Raw genomic sequence first — 18263 nt, 5'->3', positions numbered from 1 at the left:
TTGGAGCGGAATGAAAAAAAAAGGATCATATTACAGAACACCAGAGAAGGCTTGTAATTATCCTAACACGGAGGAAAAAGGCTCAATGGAATGAGTTCACGCATTCAACCACTCAAATCAAAATACACGAAGTCCTTGACTTTCAACAGTTCGTTTAGTGACCGTTCAAAAGTGTTTATGGCCATTTTTCACACTTAACGACGATTGCAACATCATTATGGTCACATGATCAAAATGTGGATGCCAGGCAACTGATTCATATTTATGACGGTTGCCGTGTCCCAGGGTCATGTGATCAACTTTTATGACCTTCTGACAAGCAAAGTCAATGGGGAAGCCAGATTCACTTAACAACTTGTCGCTAACTGAACAACTGCATTGACTCGCTGAAGAACTGTGGCAAAATAAGTCATAAAATGAGGCAAAACTCAATACTGCATTGCTTAGCAACAGAAACCTGGCGGCTCAAATGTGGTCGTAAGTTGAGGTCTACCTGTACGGTTTGTACCAATTTAATAAGTAAATAAAAATAAAATAAATACTGAAGAGGAATTTTGGAAGGAAAAATCTAAGCTAGAAATTTTTCAGAAAACCCCTACGGGAGATGTGAAACATAAAAATAGCATCCAGCATTTGCTAATTAATGCGTCTAAGTTCGGGCAAATTTTATGCATTCTCTTTTTTTGGCAGTGAAGAATTAGGTAACTGAGTTTCACATATGTTCCACAATCTGGCAAGTTCTTAATTTTGAGATTCAACCCCCAGAATTCCCTAGAAGTGGGGATCACACTGGCTGGGGGATTCTGGGAGGTGAAATCTCAACAGAAAGGTATGGAATGAGAAAAGCTGGTACAGGGAGTCCTTGACTTACAAATGTTCATTTAGTGACTGTCCGAAGTTACAACAGCCCTGAAAAAAATGACTCATGATTGTTTTTCACACTGATGACTATTGTACTCCCCCATGTCACGTGATCAAAATTCAGACACTCGTTAACTGGTTCATATTTATGACAGTCGCAGTGTCCTTGAGATATATGATCACTTTTTGCGACCTTCTGACCAGCAAAGTTAATGGGGAAGTCTGATTCACTTAACAACCGTGTTACTAAGAATGGTGGCAAGAAAAGGTCGTAAAATGGGGCAAAACTTACTCAACAAATGTCCCGCTTAGCAATAGAATCTTTGGGCACAATTGTAGTCGTAAGTCGAGGACTACATTTCAGGAGTTTGGGTACTGGAAATCAATCCCACGAGAAATTATTCTTATAATACAGAACAGATATTGTCTATGCTATTATTAAAAGTGGGAGTATAATGAGAAAAAAAAACCCATCCGAGCTTTAGATCTCCCTGTTTCTCCAAAGAAACATGCAATTCCTTGTAATTTCAGCACCGTAATAATAACAAAGAAAAGATAACATTACATTTGATGTAGCTTTATAGCCAAAAAGCAGCTTACTCTGAGATTTGACACATATGTGCACAACCAAAATAGGTATATGTCCCTTAAAGGAAAAAAAGCTGATGTAATGATACAGGTAGTTCTTAACTTACAAATTACAAATTACAACGGCACTGAAAAAAGTGATTTGTGACTGTTTCTCACACTTACGACCGTTGCAATATCCCTATGGTCACATGATCAAAATTTGACCTCTTGATTAAGTGAGCAATTTCTGTTGCTAAGCAAGTTGTTAAATGAGTCATTTTGCAACCTTTCCTAGCAAAGTTATTAAGTGAATCACTGCGGTTGTTAAGTTAGTAACAAGGTTGCTAAGTGAATCTGGCTTCCTCGTTGACTTTGCTTGTCAGAAGGTCGCAAAAAGGGGATCACATGATCCCGGGACACAGCAACCGTCATAAATATGAGTCAGTTGACAAGCTGTTGAATTTTGATCCAGTGACCATGGGGATGCAGCAAAGGTCATAAGTGTGAAAAACAGTCATAAGTCACTTTTTTCAGTGCCGTTGTAACTTTAAACAATCGTGTAATGAATGGTTGTAAGTTGTGGGCTGTGCATAAAGCTGCCTTTTGCAATTGACTGATGGTGAGTTTTTCAATGACCATGGAGATTGAATGGTGCTCTAGTTATTTTGGGATTGTAAACCATGGAATCTATTAATAATTATTAGTTTTTTTTCTCTATTTCCTATATTTGGAAGACAAAGGCCTTACGATGGAGAATAGTGAGCATGCCCAAAAATGTGAGCCAGAGTGGTTAAATAGGCCGCAACAAAAATGAACTTGCAGCTAACGGAAATTCTAATGTTCATGCAATTTAATCCATCTTTCCATTCACTCAGTATCAGGCAGGGATTAAAAACAAACCTATACCTTTTCAAAATCCTTCCTAAAACATACAAGCAATCCTCAGTTTACGACCACAATTGAACCCAAGTTACCCAACATTTCTGTTGCTAAGTGAGACATTTGCTAAGTGAGTCTTGCCCCATTGTGTGACCTTTCTTGCCACAGATGCTAAGTGAATCCCTGCTGCAGTTGTTAACTTAGTAACATGGTTGTTAAGTGAATCTGGCAACCCCGTTGACTTTGCCTGTCAGACGGTCGCAAAAGGGGATCACATGACCCCTGCAACTGTCATAATTATGAGTCAGTTGCCCAGTGTTCAAATTTTGAACATGTGACTGTGGGGATGCTGCAAAGTTTGTAAGTGTGAAAAATGGTCATAAGTTGCTTTTTTCAGTGCCATTGTAACTTTGAATGGTCACTAAATGAACCGTTGTAAGCAGAGGACTACCTGTATTTTCTCATTTGAAACTGGTCACTAAATGAACCACTGTAAGCAGAGGACTACCTGTATTTTCTCATTTGAAACTGGTCACAGAAACCAGTGAGACATACATACTTACGTCTTCTCACTCAAAACACAGGTAGTCCTCAACTTATGACCATAATCGAGAGCAGAATTGCTGTTGCTAAGTTAGGTGGTTGTTAGTAAGTCATGCTTGATTTTATCTTTTCTGCTATGGTTGTTAAGTGAATCACTGTCGTTGTTAAGTGAATCAGTCATTAAGTGAATCTGTTTCCCTCACTGACATGGGGGAAACAATAAAATGGCGATCATATGATGCCAACATGTTGCTAACTTTCTAAATACCGTTACATGCCATTTGTCAAGCATCCAAATTTTGATTATGTGTTTGTGGCCAGTTATAAGCACAAGGAGCAGTTGTAAGCTACTTTTCTCTTTGTTATTGTAATATCGTATGATTGCTAAATAAATGGTTGTAAATTGAGGACTATTTCATTCCAAACAATGGCAAATTGACTTTGTCTTCAGTCCACTGAGATGAAGCTCAATTAAAACTGACTTTTGCCTGACCTCAAATATAAACACTTTGACCTTCTTCCTGTTTGTATGCCTCAAGACTTTTGTTAAGTGCCTAGATCTCATTAAGAACCATGAATCATTTGTTCTCGCGCGCCTCTTAATCATGGTTAATAGCTCTACCTCTTGACCGCTGAATTTCCTCTACGTTGTTTCTGTAATTTCCTTTGTTCGTATTGCCTTATTTATTTAAAATGTCCCTACAGCACAAGAGAAGCACAATATTGGATCACAATACTGTAAGGAAGAAGGTACGGCAAAATAATAATAATAATTTAAAAACTTCTTCCAAATGCAGAATTTAAAATAAAGGCTTATTGTCTTGTTTGCAAGAAATGTTAAGTTTCTTAACAGCCCAAGGGCTCAACTCTGCTGTTGGATGAGAAAAATTATGCATCCTTGATATGAGCCATCTCTGAAACCTTAGTTGTGTTGATGCTTATTTAGTTATTATTCCCCACCTGATAAATATTCATTGATCTGGCTATTGTGAAACATCTGCTTTTAAGCTTACAGGCGTGATGCACAGATGATGCCAGTAACACTATAAAGTATTATTGGGGAACAAAAAGCCCATTACTGATACAAGCATATTAACTCCAGAATAACACAGGACATAAACAAAATGATCAGGTTTTGATTTTGGGAAATGCATACCTAATTTTTTTTAAAAGAGTGGAAAAATGAAACTGCCAAGCTAGAAAATGAACGATGAATTTAAAAAGAGGCATTCTAGGGTTTTTTTCCACTAAAAAGGAAGAGAAGATATGATTACAAGGAATTATCTTTTATAAACAAGAAACTGTTTGGTCTGCTGATGGAAGGCACCAGGCTAAAAACCAGGAGACCGGGAGTTCTAGTCCTGTCTTAACCATGAAAGATGGCTGGGTGACTTTTGGCCAATACCAGGAGATGGTGAGTTCTAGTCCTGCTTTAGGCATAAAAGCCATCTGAATCAGTCATTTTCTCTCTTTCTATCTCTCTCATTGGACCAGCCCAACCTATCTTGCAGGGTTGTTGTGAAACTAGGAGAAGAAACGAGTAATAGGTATGTTCATTGTTTTTAGCACTGTTTTGAGCTATTGCATTAAAGCAATAAAAGAGGTATTAAAAATATATTTAAAAATCATTAATAAAAGCAGAAAATAACCCCACATTTCTTCCCAAGATTTAACTTTTATGTTTTTTTTTCTGCTTTAGATATGTAGGATATCTCTCACCTGAGAGATTTTGCCTGATAAATATTTTTCTCTCCTCTTCAAATTTATTTATTTATTTATTTATTTATTTATTTATTTATTTATTTATTTATTTATTTATTTATTTATTTATTTAAATTTTTATACCGCCCTTCTCCCGAAGGACTCAGTGTGGTGCACAGCCAACACTAAACACACATATACAAAAAATTTAAAAGCAGTTTAAAAATATATTAAATAATTTGGCCCCCGTCTTATTAAAAACTAAAACAACCATTAAAATTCATGTTTAGGCCAGCCCAGCTTGTTGGAACAATAAGGTCTTGCGGGCACAGCGAAAGGCACGTAGGTCAGGGATCATCCGTATCTCTGGGGGCAATTCATTCCAGAGGGCAGGTGCCTCCGCAGAGAAGGCTCTCCCCCTGGGGATCGCCAGTCGACATTGTTTGACCGATGGCACCCTGAGGAGTCCCTCTCTGTTGGAGCATATTGGCCGGTGGGAGGCTATCGGTAGCAGAAGGCGATCTTGTAAGTACCCAAGTCCTAAGCCATGGAGCGCTTTAAAGATGGTAACCAACACCTTGAATCGCACCCGGAAGACCACCGGGAGCCAGTGCAGCTCGCGCAGGAGAGGTGTTACATGGGTGCGCCGTGTCGCTCCCCTAATCACCCGCGCGGCTGCATTCTGGACCACTTGGAGCCTCCAAGTGCTCTTCAAGGGGAGCCCCATGTAGAGAGCACTACAGTAGTCCAGACGGGAGGTGATGAGGACATGAGTGACCGTGTGCAAGGAGTCCCGGTCCAGAAAAAAAAATTTTTTTAGCCACTAAAATTCCCTGGAAATATTTGCTTTAGAGGAGTTGTTAATGTTGTTATTGGATTCTGCTTCTTGTCACATTAAGCAGCCCAGCACATTTCTGATTCAACGTTAACATTAATTAGGGATTATGACCATTGACAAATTTTGCTTTTATTCATTCGGGGCTGAAAATTGTTTAACTGTGGTCAACGTGGCTTGTCAATATCCCATTTGTGACTAAGTTTGCATTAAAAACTATTTTCAGGCAAACTCAGTAGCAAAAAAAGCAAGTCGGACCCAAATTTCTTGCTTCATTCCCCCCTCCCCTTTTCTAAAATAAACCTTTCCAAACAGGTTCAGTTTATTACTGTAATTCCGTTTTCTGTCTTGGCTACATGAAAGTGCTTGATTGCAGGGTTGAACTGCCCACACATAGAGAAAAACATGATTTTAAGGACAGAAATATTGTTTAACTGGCTCGCACCTATTTCGTCACCTGGTTCTTAGGTGGCCAAAGGCAGAAAAAAACCAGCACTTCAAATCAGTTTCAGCCACAAAAACAGGAAAAGAAAAATCATACATCACCATTTGCAGTGGCTGCAAATCTTTAAAAATATCTGAGCAATCAAAATAGAAAGTGAGAAATGTCAAGATGTCAAAAACTTCCTCTCCCTGAGGATGGGAATGGAGCTAAAGCTATGGTGGCCTCCTCTACAAGGTTGTTGTTCTATTTTTGTGGTTTTCAGCAAGAGGACAGGTAAACAGCTGCTTCTGTCATTGCTACCTTAACTAATGCTAATGTGGAATGATCAAGTTTTCATTCTCCCAGTGCCTATAATAAGATTTTTTTCTCTGAATTTTGGCACAGAGGGTTCCTTCCAAGGAAGGAAGGAAGGAAGGCAGGCAAGCAGGTAGGAAGGGAGGAAGGAAGGATCTATCTACAGATTAAGGCACCAGACAATAAACTAGAAGAATGTGAGTTCTAGTCCCATTTTAGGCATGAAAGCCCGCTGAATGACTATGGGCCAATCACTAGGAGGCAGCGAGTTCTAGTTCTGTCTTGGGCATGGAAGCCAATTGCAAACATCCCTAATACTTCTTCATCTCCTATTTTCTGCACAATCCTGCGAGGTGGGCTTAGATGAGAGAGCGGTCTGGCCCAAAGTCACCCAAGCTGATTTTCATGCCTAAAGTAAGACTAGAATTCACAGCCTCCGGGTGATTGGCCCAAAGTCACTCAGCTGGTTTTTGTGCCTAAGGCAGGACTATAACTCACCATTTCCTGGTGATTGGTCCAAAATCACCCAGGTGTCTTTTATGCCTAAAGCAGGTCTAGAACTCATGATCTCCCTGTCTCTGGCCTGATGCATTAGTCACTAGACCAAACCGACTCTTATTCCAGCTCTACAGCTGCAGAAGTCATTAACCTCAGGATAAATGTTTATTTATTTGATTTATTTATTTAAACAATTGATAAAACCACTGATCTCATAAAGCAGTGATTCTGAATGAAAATAAAAATACAATTTACAAAATAATGTAATGTACGTTTGGGTCTAAAATTTAAATTTGTTAATTAAAATCCTTTTACAATTCACGCATACCAAAAACCACCAACAGGACTGGCCCAACCTCTCTACCCAACTGTCTGCAGGAGAATCTATTAATGCCTTGGCAGGAGCCAGCTATCCGTCCATTCATCCATCCCTCTCTCTGTCTGCTTATCCATCCCTCCCTCCCAGCTTCTATCCATCCCATCCTTCTGCCAATTCATCCCTCCTTCCTTCCCTCCCTCCATCTATCCATCCATCCATCTATACATTCCTTCATTCCTGTCTGTCCATCTATCCAATTCCTCTATCCATCCCTCCATCCTTGTCTGTCCATCCTTCTGCCCACTCACCCTCCCATCCATCCATCCCTCTATCCTTGTCTGTCCATCTTTCTGCCCATCCATCCCTCTATCCATTCCTCCATCCTTGTCTGTCCATCTTTCTGCCCATCCATCCATCCCTCTATCTATCTATCCCTCCATCCTTGTCTGTCCATCTTTCTGCCCAAACATCTATCCATCCCTCTATCCATCCCTCCATCCTTGTCTGTCATCTTTCTGCTCATCCATCCATCCATCCCTCTATCCATCCCTCCATCCTTGTCTGTCCATCTTTCTGCCCATCCATCCATATCTCTGGGGAGGTTAACATCCTTCCACTGCTATCTGCAACCTTCATTTAATTTGGCTGCTTTCCCTCACCTCCAATGACTCCCGCCCAGTCAAGTCATTGACAAAGCTGGATGAAAAAGAGATTACTCACCGCAAGCAGAGGAACAATAAGAAGGCCACGATAAGAGCTCCAATGGAGATGCAATGCCCCAGGTAGTTGATAATCATGGCCACCTTGTAATGAAGAGCAGGCTTGGTCTGTGGAGCAGGAAAGAAAGAGAAAGATGGAACTTCCCATAAAATGAAAAGATTGGAGTTGGGTTGGTCAACAGCAATTATTCTTACTGGGGACATGAGATGGGCAGAACCAGGGGCCAAGAAGAAGAGTGAAACTCATGAGGAGGTTGGTCTAAATGTGTGAGGTGGAAGGATGGAGACCGTTGGTGGGTTGGATCAAGAAGAACCTGGAAACTAAGATCTTGATTCTGTTTGGCCTCAAGAAGCTCCTTCACATGTAGAACAAGACCAGGAGATGTACCACCAACAATTACATTTTGTCCATCAGATTTTTGTATCCAACAAGGAATAAGAGGATCCTGATCTAGATCAGGAGCTTCATCTCCTTAACCCTTGAGAATGTCATTTCTTGAATGATGGAAGCCATGAGATGAAAAGACATAGAAATGCTCAGCTTGGCCAAGAGGCAAGTGACAACGGCAAGGCTACTCAGGTGTAACCTACCGAAGGAAGCCAGAGCTGATCAGGGCCAGATATATTCAAGTGGGCCAGAACCTCCAGGTATTTAAGAAGGAATCTGGTCCATTAGAGTCCCTGTTATAACCCTGGTTTGCAAAAAAAAAGTGACTTGTCTCCAGAAATTGTGGGCACTCCAACATTGGAGATTTTTAAGAGATTGGACAACTGGTGCTTTGAAATGGTATAGAGCAGTGGTACAGAGCTGGCTGGGGGATTCTGGGAGTTGAAGGCCTCACACCTTAAAGTTGACAAGGTTGAGAAATACTGGCCTACACATTTCCCACCAGGACTGCCTGACCCTTGAGAGATATTGAGAGAGGAAAATGTTGAGAGAGGGAAAAGTATATTTCCTGCCATTTGTCAAACTGTTCTAACTGAGGAGAACCAACCTCTACACAGGCAGTGTACAATTCATGCCAGTTTCTGGATTCATGGAGTGAATTAAATTAAATTAATTTAAACCGGTTTCTGGATTCGTGGAGTGGATCAAATCATGTACAGGTGAGCCCTTGAATTGCAATCATTCATTTATCAAATGTTTGAAGTTACAGTGTGAATGAGTTTTTAATGTTTTTAAAATTTTTCAATGGTTTTTTTATAATTATTTTTAAAAATGTATTGTGAGCCGCCCTGAGTCTTCAGAGAGGGGCGGCATATAAATTAAATTAATTAAATTAATTAAATTAAACGGCACTGAAAAAAGTGACTGGCAACATGTCTATGCAGTCAACATGATCAAAATTCAGGTTATAAAAGCTGGAGCATGCCAAGATCATACGATCATCATTTTTTTTTAAAAAATTGATTTATATGCCGTCCTTCTCCGGAGACTCAGGGCGGCTTACAATGCATTAAGCAATAGCCTTCATTCTTTTGTATATTTTTACAAAGTCAGCTTATTGCCCCCACAATCTGGGTCCTCAATTTACCTACCTCAGAAGGATGGAAGGCTGAGTCAACCTTGAGCCTGGTGAGATTCGAACTTACAGTAATTACAGACAGCTGGTGTTAATCACAATGCTTTTAGTCTGCTGAGCTACCAGGCCCGTTTGTGACCTTCCCAGCTGGCTTCCATCAAGCAAAATGAATGGAGGAAGCTGAATTCCCTTAACAAATACATGATTCACTTAACAACTGCATGATACATTTAACGACTGTAGTTATTTGCTTAACATATAGCCGTGGTGGGCATAGTGGTTAGAATGCAGTCAATGAAGACTAACTCTGCTCACTGCCAGGAGTTCGATCCTGATTCAGCCTTTCACCCCATTCCTAAGAGGTCTCTAAGGGACGTGCATAAGCGCAGCAGTGTGTCTATCGTCCCTGTCCTAATGTTCCCTGTAATATGTATCCATTTCATGGATTCATAATTATGTTTATGCTTCTATCTGTTACCTATTACATGCTTGACGAAAAATAAAAAATAAAATAAATAAAAATAAATAAATAAAAATCCTTCTGAGGTCAGTAAAATGAGGAGCCAGATTGTTGGAGGCAAGATCAGAGGTGGGTTTCAGCAGGTTCTAACCAATTCTGGAGAACTGGTAGCGGAAATTTTTAGTAGTTCTGAGAACCGGTAAATACCACCTCTGACTGGCCCCGCCCCCATCTATTCTCTGCTTCCCGAGTCCCAGCTGATCGGGAGGGAATGGGGATTTTGCAGTAACCTTCCCCTGCCACGCCCACCAAGCCGTGCCACACCCACCAAGCCACGCCCACAGAACTGGTAGTAAAAAAAATTGAATCCCACCACTGGGCAAAATGCTGACTCTGTAAACCGCTTAGAGAGGGCTGTAAGGCACTAGGAAACAGTATATATGTGCTGAGTGCTATCTATCTATCTATCTATCTATCTATCTATCTATCTATCTATCTATCTATCTATTATCTATCTATCTATCATCTATCTATCATCTATCTATCTATTATCTATCTATCTATTATCTATCTATCTATCTATCTATCATCTATCTATTATCTATCTATCTATCTATTATCTATCTATCTATCATCTATCTATCTATTATCTATCTATCTATTATCTATCTATCTATCTATCATCTATCTATCTATCTATTATCTATCTATCTATCTATCTATCTATCTATCTATCTATTATCTATCTATCTATCATCTATCTATCATCTATCTATCTATCTATTATCTATCTATTATCTATCTATCTATCTATCATCTATCTATCTATTATCTATCTATCTATCTATCATCTATCTATTATCTATCTATCTATCTATCTATCTATCTATCTATTATCTATCGCTCTATCATCTATCTATCTATCTATCTATCTATCTATCTATCTATCTATCATCCATCTATCTATCTATCTATCTATCTATCTATCTATCTATCTATCTATCATCTATCTATTATCTATCTATCTATCTATCTATCTATCTATCTATCTATCTATCTGAATCTAAATAATGATAGCGCTAATTGACAACGCTGTGTGGATTTCAACTCCCAGAATTCCCCAGCCAGCATTAACTGGAACTCCGTAATATTCCTACTTCTTTTGAGTGCCTGTTAATTCCTCAGACCCCTGGACGGTTTCTGAAGTTCCCGAGGCTATGAATCATTTAGGAGTGCAAATGCAACCTACTCAGCAAGATTCTATCCTGGGGCAACGCAGATATCTATGTTGCATTAAAATAAGTATAAGATAAAATAAGATAACAGCGGTTATCCACAGAGATGTAATGTAATATTTATGGAACAAGTCAATATAGGACTGCAGATCAAGATGCAATGACAGGCGAGAAAGATTTGGAAATAGAGACACCGCCAGAGGAACAGTGTGATAAAAGACGGCATTATCCACAACTGCACAATGGGTGGGGAAGAGGCTCAGAAAAGACCTTCCCTAATTTCTCAAAGAGGCTACGGGGTGATGATGGAATTGTACTTCCAGACTTGCAAGACTCTGCTAATGTTGCTTTACAATAAAGTGGAACTAGTTCATCTGTCTGGTTTACCTTGTAGGGCTGACATTAATCTTGCAAGACAGAAAGTATAATTCTCTCCTCCCCTCCACATCTCCCACCGAAGAAACTAGGGAGGGTGTCTTCCAAACATCCCTCTCACTGCTGAAACGTGGATTATGCTTTCTCCTATATCTGGCCATTCCCTCACCTGTGTCTCTTTGCCCAGATTCCCAAGGTTTTACATATATACCATGAAACAAAGTAACAGAACAGAATAACAGAGTTGGATGGGGCCTTGGAGGTCTTCTAGTCCAACCCTCTGCTCAAGCAGGAAACCCTGTACCATTTCAGACAAATGGCTGTCTAATCTTTTCTTAAAAACCTCCATTGATAGAGCATCCATAACTGCTGGAGGCAAGTTGTTCCACTGGTTAATTGTTCTCAATGTCAGGAAATTTCTCCTTCGTTCTAGGTTGCTTCTCTCCTTGATTAGTTTCCACCCCTGTTTTCAGATGCTTTGGAGAATAGCTTGACTGCCTCTTCTTTGTGGCAGCCCCTGAGATATTGGAAAACTGCTATCATGTCTCCCCTAGTCCTTCTTTTCATACCCAGTTCCTGCAACCGGTCTTCATGGATTTTAACCCAGTAACAGTGATCCTGAGTAATACTCTGATGATCTGTCTGGAAGTGATGGAGAGAAAGCAGGACTTTCGATGTCCAACAAGGAGGATTCCTATTGGCTGCTATCCAGCCTTTCTCCTCCATGACAATTCCAAAGTTTTTCTTCTGGGCATTCCTAGTTTTCCTTCTAGAATGTAAAAAAAAAAAAAAAAAAAAGGACATCTGTGCTGTGACCCCATTGGGGTTCGGAGCAGGGGTGGGTTCTACTTACCTTTACTACCGGTTCGCAAGGGGATTGCATGCACACTGAGCTTCTGCACATGCGCAGATCGCCTATGACAACATCCAGGGTGGTGGGCGGAGTCTCCCACTGGTTTTACTACCGGTTCTTACGAACCGGCCTGAACCGGGGCAACCCACCACTGCAGGGGTGGGTTCTACTTATCTTTAATACTGGTTCACAACGGGATCGCGCACACGCATGCATGCGCCAAGCTTCTGCACATGCACAGATCGCCTATGATGACATCCGGGGCGGTAGGCGGAGCCCGCCACCAGTTTTACTACCGGTTCTTGTGAACTGGTCCGAACCGGGGGCAACTCACCACTGGTTGGGAACCATTATAGATGGGGAGAAGGCAGGCCAAGTCACCCATATTCTTAATTCCATTACACCCCACTTCTTTATCTCCGATCACGGCCTAGAGAAGCCTGCTTTCATGGGGCTGCTCTAGACACTTATCTCTATATCCAGGATCTCTCTTTCTTCCACCTTCAGGTAACAGTAATAGAGTTGGAAGGGACCTTGGAGGTCATCTAGTCCAAACCCCTGCTCACGCAGGAGACCTAAACTAGGAATACGTTTCTGACCGACAAGCTCAGTGTCTTAGCCACTGAGCCACCTAGCCAGGCTCCGACATTACTACCTGGAAGGGAGCAGGCTGACACTGCCTCACCTCCCACAAATCCCCAAACCATTTGGGATTAACAGTAGTCGCTCCACTCCCACTGCTGAATGGGGTTTTCATCTCTGCACCAGATGCTAATCCTGCCCATGAGCTATTTAAGAGGGACATGTGATTCCAGTCCATTAATGCATATTGTGAAACGAGCCATCTGCGTGGAAGGCATCCCCCCACCCCCCAGGTTTTAATGGTGACTCTGGTGCCTTCCAAACCAGTCAACAAGCAGATGTTCAGCTGATGAATTATTACCCCATTACTGGATATTTATTAGAGCTGGGTAACATTTTAGTTCAAAGGCAAAAGGGTACTTTGGAGCACGTAGCAATTGCCTGCTCTTCTCACACCAAGTGTGTCTTTTCTTAGGATTGTGCTGCAGCTACACAGATAGTCCTCGACATACCACCACAACTGGAACCAGAATTCCCATTGCAGGGCAGTTGTTGAGTGAATCATCCCCCATTTTGAATTTTTTTTTGGCCACAGTTGAATTACGTGAATCTGACTTCCCCTGTAATTGGATGCACATGGCAATCATGTCATTCTGGAATGCTGCAACATTGGCCGAATTTTGATCATGTGCGAATGCTGTGATCGTCGTAAGTGTGAGGATCAGTTCTAAGTCACTTTTTTTCAATGCGCTGTTTGTAACTTCAAACAGCTGCTAAATAAATGGTTGTAGGTCAAGGGTCATCTGTACAAGGTCACCATGATGATGTGCTATCAAATTGTTCTTGACTCTTTGGTGACTTCATAGACAATTTTTTTCTCCGTAATGATCTGTCTCCAGTCTGGTTCTACAACTCTTCCAAAGATGTCCCCATCAGCATGTAAGTGAGTCCATCCTCCTCCTTCTAGTCCATATTTCCAAGCATAGAGGTAGTCCTTGACTTAGAACAGTTCTTTTAGTGACCGTTTGAAGTTACAACAACACTGAAAAAAATGACTTAGGACCGTTTTTCACAGTTTTTGTTTTTGTTTTGCTTTAATTTATATGCCTCCCTTCTCCGGAGACTCAGGGCGGCTTACAGTGCGTTAAGCAATAGCCTTCATACTTTTGTATATTTATACAAAGTCAGTTTATTGCCCCCACAATCTGGGTCCTCAATTTACCTACCTTTGAAAGGATGGAAGGCTGAGTCAACCTTGAGCCTTGGCGAGATTCGAACTTGCAGTAATTGCAAGCAGCTGAATGTTAATAACAGTGCTTTAGTCCACTGTACTACAGGCTCTTGTTATGACCATTAGAGCGTCCCCATGGTCACGTGATTAAAATTCAGACGCTTGGCAACTGTTTCATATTTATGACGATTGCAGTGTTCTGGGATCATGCGATCCGCCTTTGTGATCTTCTGACAAGCAAAGTCAGTGGGGAAGCCAGATTCACTTAACAACCGTGTTACTTACTTAACAACTTTAGTGATTCACTTAACAACTGTGGCAAGAAAGGTCGTAAAACGGGGCAAAACTCTCTTAACAAATGCTTCACTTAATTGCGGTCGTAAGTCAAAGACTACCTGTAATGAATTTTTCAAGGAACCTGGTTTTTCTGTTGGGTTGGCTAATTATATTGTGAAGTCAATGTTGACCCTTGCCAACCACATAGGCAGAACTTCTCTATGATGATCTGCACCTAACTGTGTCTTTCAGTTCTTCTGACAGTGTCCACATTGCCACTGTACCTGAGTCCATCCAGCTTGCCACTGGTCATTCTCTTCTTTGCTTTCCTTCCATCTTTCCCAGCATCAGAGCCCTGTCTAGAGAGCTGAATCATGCATCCAAATGAGTTTAGTCATTTGTGTCTTGAGTGAAAGAACCAGAAGATTATGTTCACTTAATTTTACGTTTGAATGGGCTTTTATTTTCATCTTTTTGAGCTTGTATTCAAACCAAGAGTTTTTCATTCAGAATTTGCAATTCCTCAATTTTGGAGGTAAACCTTCTCCAAGACGATTGATGTACTTAATTGAGTCTTTCAGCTCTTCCAACACTGTCTCCATCACCACTGCAACTGAGTCACTCCATCTTGTTCCTGGTTGTCTTCTTCTCTTTCCTTCCAGCATCATGATCTTCTTCAGAGTCTTCACGCGGAATGACTATGTGCCATCAAGTTGGTGATGACTCTCAGCAACCACATTGGTAGACCTTCTATAGAATGACCTGTCCCCAACCTGATCCATCAGGTGTTCCAATGGTCCACCCAGCACGACCATAACTGGGTCTGTCCACTCTGCTGCTGGTTGTCCACTTCTTCTCTTTCCTTCCACCTTTCTCACATTGTGCACTTCTCAAAGGAGCAGCTTCATGCTTCCATTGATTGATTATCTGCTATCAACTTGGTGTCAAATCTTTGTATCCAGATAGATACGACCTTCTTCAGAAAGATCTTTCTCTGACCTGGTCCTTCAGGTCTTCCAATGGTGCCCCCATCACCACTATAGCTGAGGCCATCTACCTTGCTCCTAATTCCTTCCCCATTTTCCACCATTATGGCTTTTTAAGGGAACTGGGCAATTGATTGATTGATTGACCTTCTGGTCAATGTTGACTTTTATTGACCACATGAATAGATCTTCTCCAGGAGAATTTTTCCTAACTAGTTCTTCAGGTTTTCCAGTGGTCCTTCCATCACTTCTATAACAGAGTCCATCTACCTTGCTGCTGGTTGTCCTCTTCTTCTCTTCCCTTCCATCTTTTCCACCATTGTGGAAAGCACACTCCTCAGTTATGCTAAATCTTTACGTTGAATGAATATGTGCCATCAAATTGGTGATAACTTTTAGTGAACACACAGATAGACCCATGACAATTTGGTCTACCCTAGCTCTTCTGATCTTCCAATGGTGCCACCATCATCACAACCATAATTGAGTCCATTTACTCTGCTCCTTGTTGCCCTCTTCTTCTCTTTCTTTCTTTCCATCTATCCTAGCATCAGAGTCTTCTCCAGAGAGTTGGGTCTTCACATCATGTGTCCAAAGTAGGATAATTTGAGTCTGGTCATATGTGCTTCAAGGGAGACCCCATGGGTTGATTAATGATTCATTGGACACATAAACCAGAATTGTTCCTCAGGAGTTACAATATAGAAATAGAATAACAGAGTTGGAAGGAACCTTGGAGGTCTTCTAGTCCAACCCCCTGCCCAGGCAGGAAACCCTACACCACTTCAGACAAATGGTTATCAATATATTCTTTAAAACTTTCAGTGTTGGAGCATTCACAACTTCTGCAGGCAAGTTGTTCCACTGATTAATCGTTCTCACTGTCAGGAAATTTCTCCTTAGTTCTAGGTTGCTTCTCTGCTTGATGAGTTTCCACCCATTATTCCTTGTCTTGCCTTCTGGTGCTTTGGAGAATAGCTTGACCCCCTCTTCTTTGTGGCAGCCCCTGAGATATTGGAAGACTGCTATCATGTCTCCCCTAGTCCTTTTCATTAAACTAGACATACCAAAATTCCTGCAACCGTTCTTCATATGTTTTAGCCTCCAGTCCCCTAATCATCTTTGTTGCTCTTCTGTGCACTCTTTCTAGAGTCTCCACATCCTTTTTACATCGTGGCGACCAAAACTGAATGCAATATTCCAAGTGTGGCCTTACCAATGCATTATAAAGTGGTATTAACACTTCACGTGATCTTGATTCTATCCCTCTGTTTATAATCACTGAATTTGGCATGGCTATTTTAAAATTACAGTAGACAGAAGCTGCATCTGTGCCTCTGTACCCTTTGAAGCTTCTTTTTGCTTTTGATCCTAATACGCTACAAAGCACAATTTACACCAAGAAAATGAATATCTGCCTGCAGTTGGATAATAATAGTAACAATCTATTTGCATATCGTATCTCTCGATGTTTTTGTTACAGAGAGTTGGAATGTTAACAGAGAATATTCCTCCCATCAAAACAATCCAGAAATGCTTTATTTCTATCTTTAGACATTCAATTTTATTTACCCAATTCAAAGGATGGGTGGGAATAAATACTGCTTTTAAAAACTCAGAAAAACAGCCAGCTCATGCCATGTATGCCACCTCTTAAAATTAACAACGAATAAACCGCAATAAAAGGTCATTCTAAACAGAGAAAAACCTGAGCTTTAATTAAAGATTTCTGACAAATGTTTCGTTCTAAACGCATCTGTTTCCAAGAGCTGAATTCTAAAACACTCAGGGAATATTCCACGTTTGATATTTACCAAGCCCAAAGAGCCAAAAAAAACCCCCCCAAACCCAACCCCCAAACAAATGAAATTGTGAGTACCTTTCAAACCAAGATAACTTTTGGAAACATTTCTAATTTAAGGACTGTCTAGCTAAAGAGAACATTCAACACTCCAGGGTCGAGGGGTTTTGAAAAGGACTCACTCCAAGTTTGACAACACTCACAATGCAACCAAAGCCGTTTAAGAATTGGTTCAATCCCAGGTGCGGTTGAAAAACTGCACAAAAAACCCTGGAAATCTGCCTTCAAGGACCACATTTATTCGTTAGAACAATTATTATTAGTTAGTTATTAGTTGTTATTATTAATAATAATTATTAGTTAGAACAATTAATAAGTGGAACTTATTAATTGCCTGCAGAAGTTGTGAAAGCTCCAACACTGGAAAATTTTAAGAAGAGGTTGGATAACCATTTGTCTGAAGTGGTGTAGGGTTTCCTGCCTGAGCAGGGGGTTGGACTAGAAGACCTCCAAGGTCCCTTCCAACTCTGTTATTCTATTCTATTCTATTCTATTCTATTCTATTCTATTCTATTCTATTCTATGCTATGCTATGCTATGCTATGCTATGCTATGCTATGCTATGCTATGCTATGCTGTGCTATTCTATAAGTTTAAGTTTAAGTTTAAGTTTAAGTTTAAGTTTAAGTTTAAGTTTAAGTTTAAGTTTAAGTTTAAGTTTAAGTTTATTAGATTTCTATACCGCCCTTCTCCCGAAGGACTCAGGGCGGTGTACAGCCATATTAAAACACATAGATTTATAAAATTTAAAACCAAATTAAAATCAATATATAAAATTGGCCCACAGATTTAAAACACACATACACCCATAATAAAATTCATATTAGGCCAGTCCGGCTTGCTGGAACAGGAGGGTCTTAAGGGCGCGGCGAAAAGTACGCATGTCGGGGTTAAGACGGAGCTCTAAGACGGAGCTCTAGGAGCAGCTCATTCCATGCTATGCTATGCTATGCTATGCTATTCAGGTCGTTGATTTATTAGACAGATCTTCAATACCAGGGGTGTCAAACTCAAGGCGTGGGGGCTGCATCTGGCACGCGGGGTCCTTAGATCCGGCCTGCAGGGTTGCCCTGAAAACAGCAAAGGACTGGCCTGCAGTGTCTGTGCCAGCAAAAATGGAGCTCATGAGGGCTGCAAGTGGCACTTCCAAATCCATTTTTGCTGGAAGAGGGTTGCAGGAAGCTATGGCCACTGAAAACTGAGTTCAGGAGCCTGTT

At 40.8% G+C, this 18263-nt stretch overlaps 1 protein-coding gene across 3 annotated transcripts in view; it reads right to left on the bottom strand.

Annotated features, from left to right (window-relative positions):
- The window catches only part of CRHR2 (corticotropin releasing hormone receptor 2), a 146137-nt gene that overhangs the window by 36334 nt on the left and 91540 nt on the right, over positions 1 to 18263 (bottom strand). For all 3 annotated transcript variants that reach the window (XM_034401662.3, XM_060683273.2, XM_034401664.3), the window contains one exon: positions 7666 to 7772. In XM_034401662.3, coding sequence (XP_034257553.1) covers positions 7666 to 7772 — 107 coding nt within the window. The remainder of the gene's footprint in view (positions 1 to 7665; positions 7773 to 18263) is intronic.

Source organism: Pantherophis guttatus, chromosome 4 (assembly GCF_059756535.1).
Source record: "Pantherophis guttatus breed Tessera chromosome 4, ASM5975653v1, whole genome shotgun sequence".
NCBI classification, from domain to species: domain Eukaryota; kingdom Metazoa; phylum Chordata; class Lepidosauria; order Squamata; family Colubridae; genus Pantherophis; species Pantherophis guttatus.
This window is presented reverse-complemented; position numbering and strand designations above follow the sequence as displayed.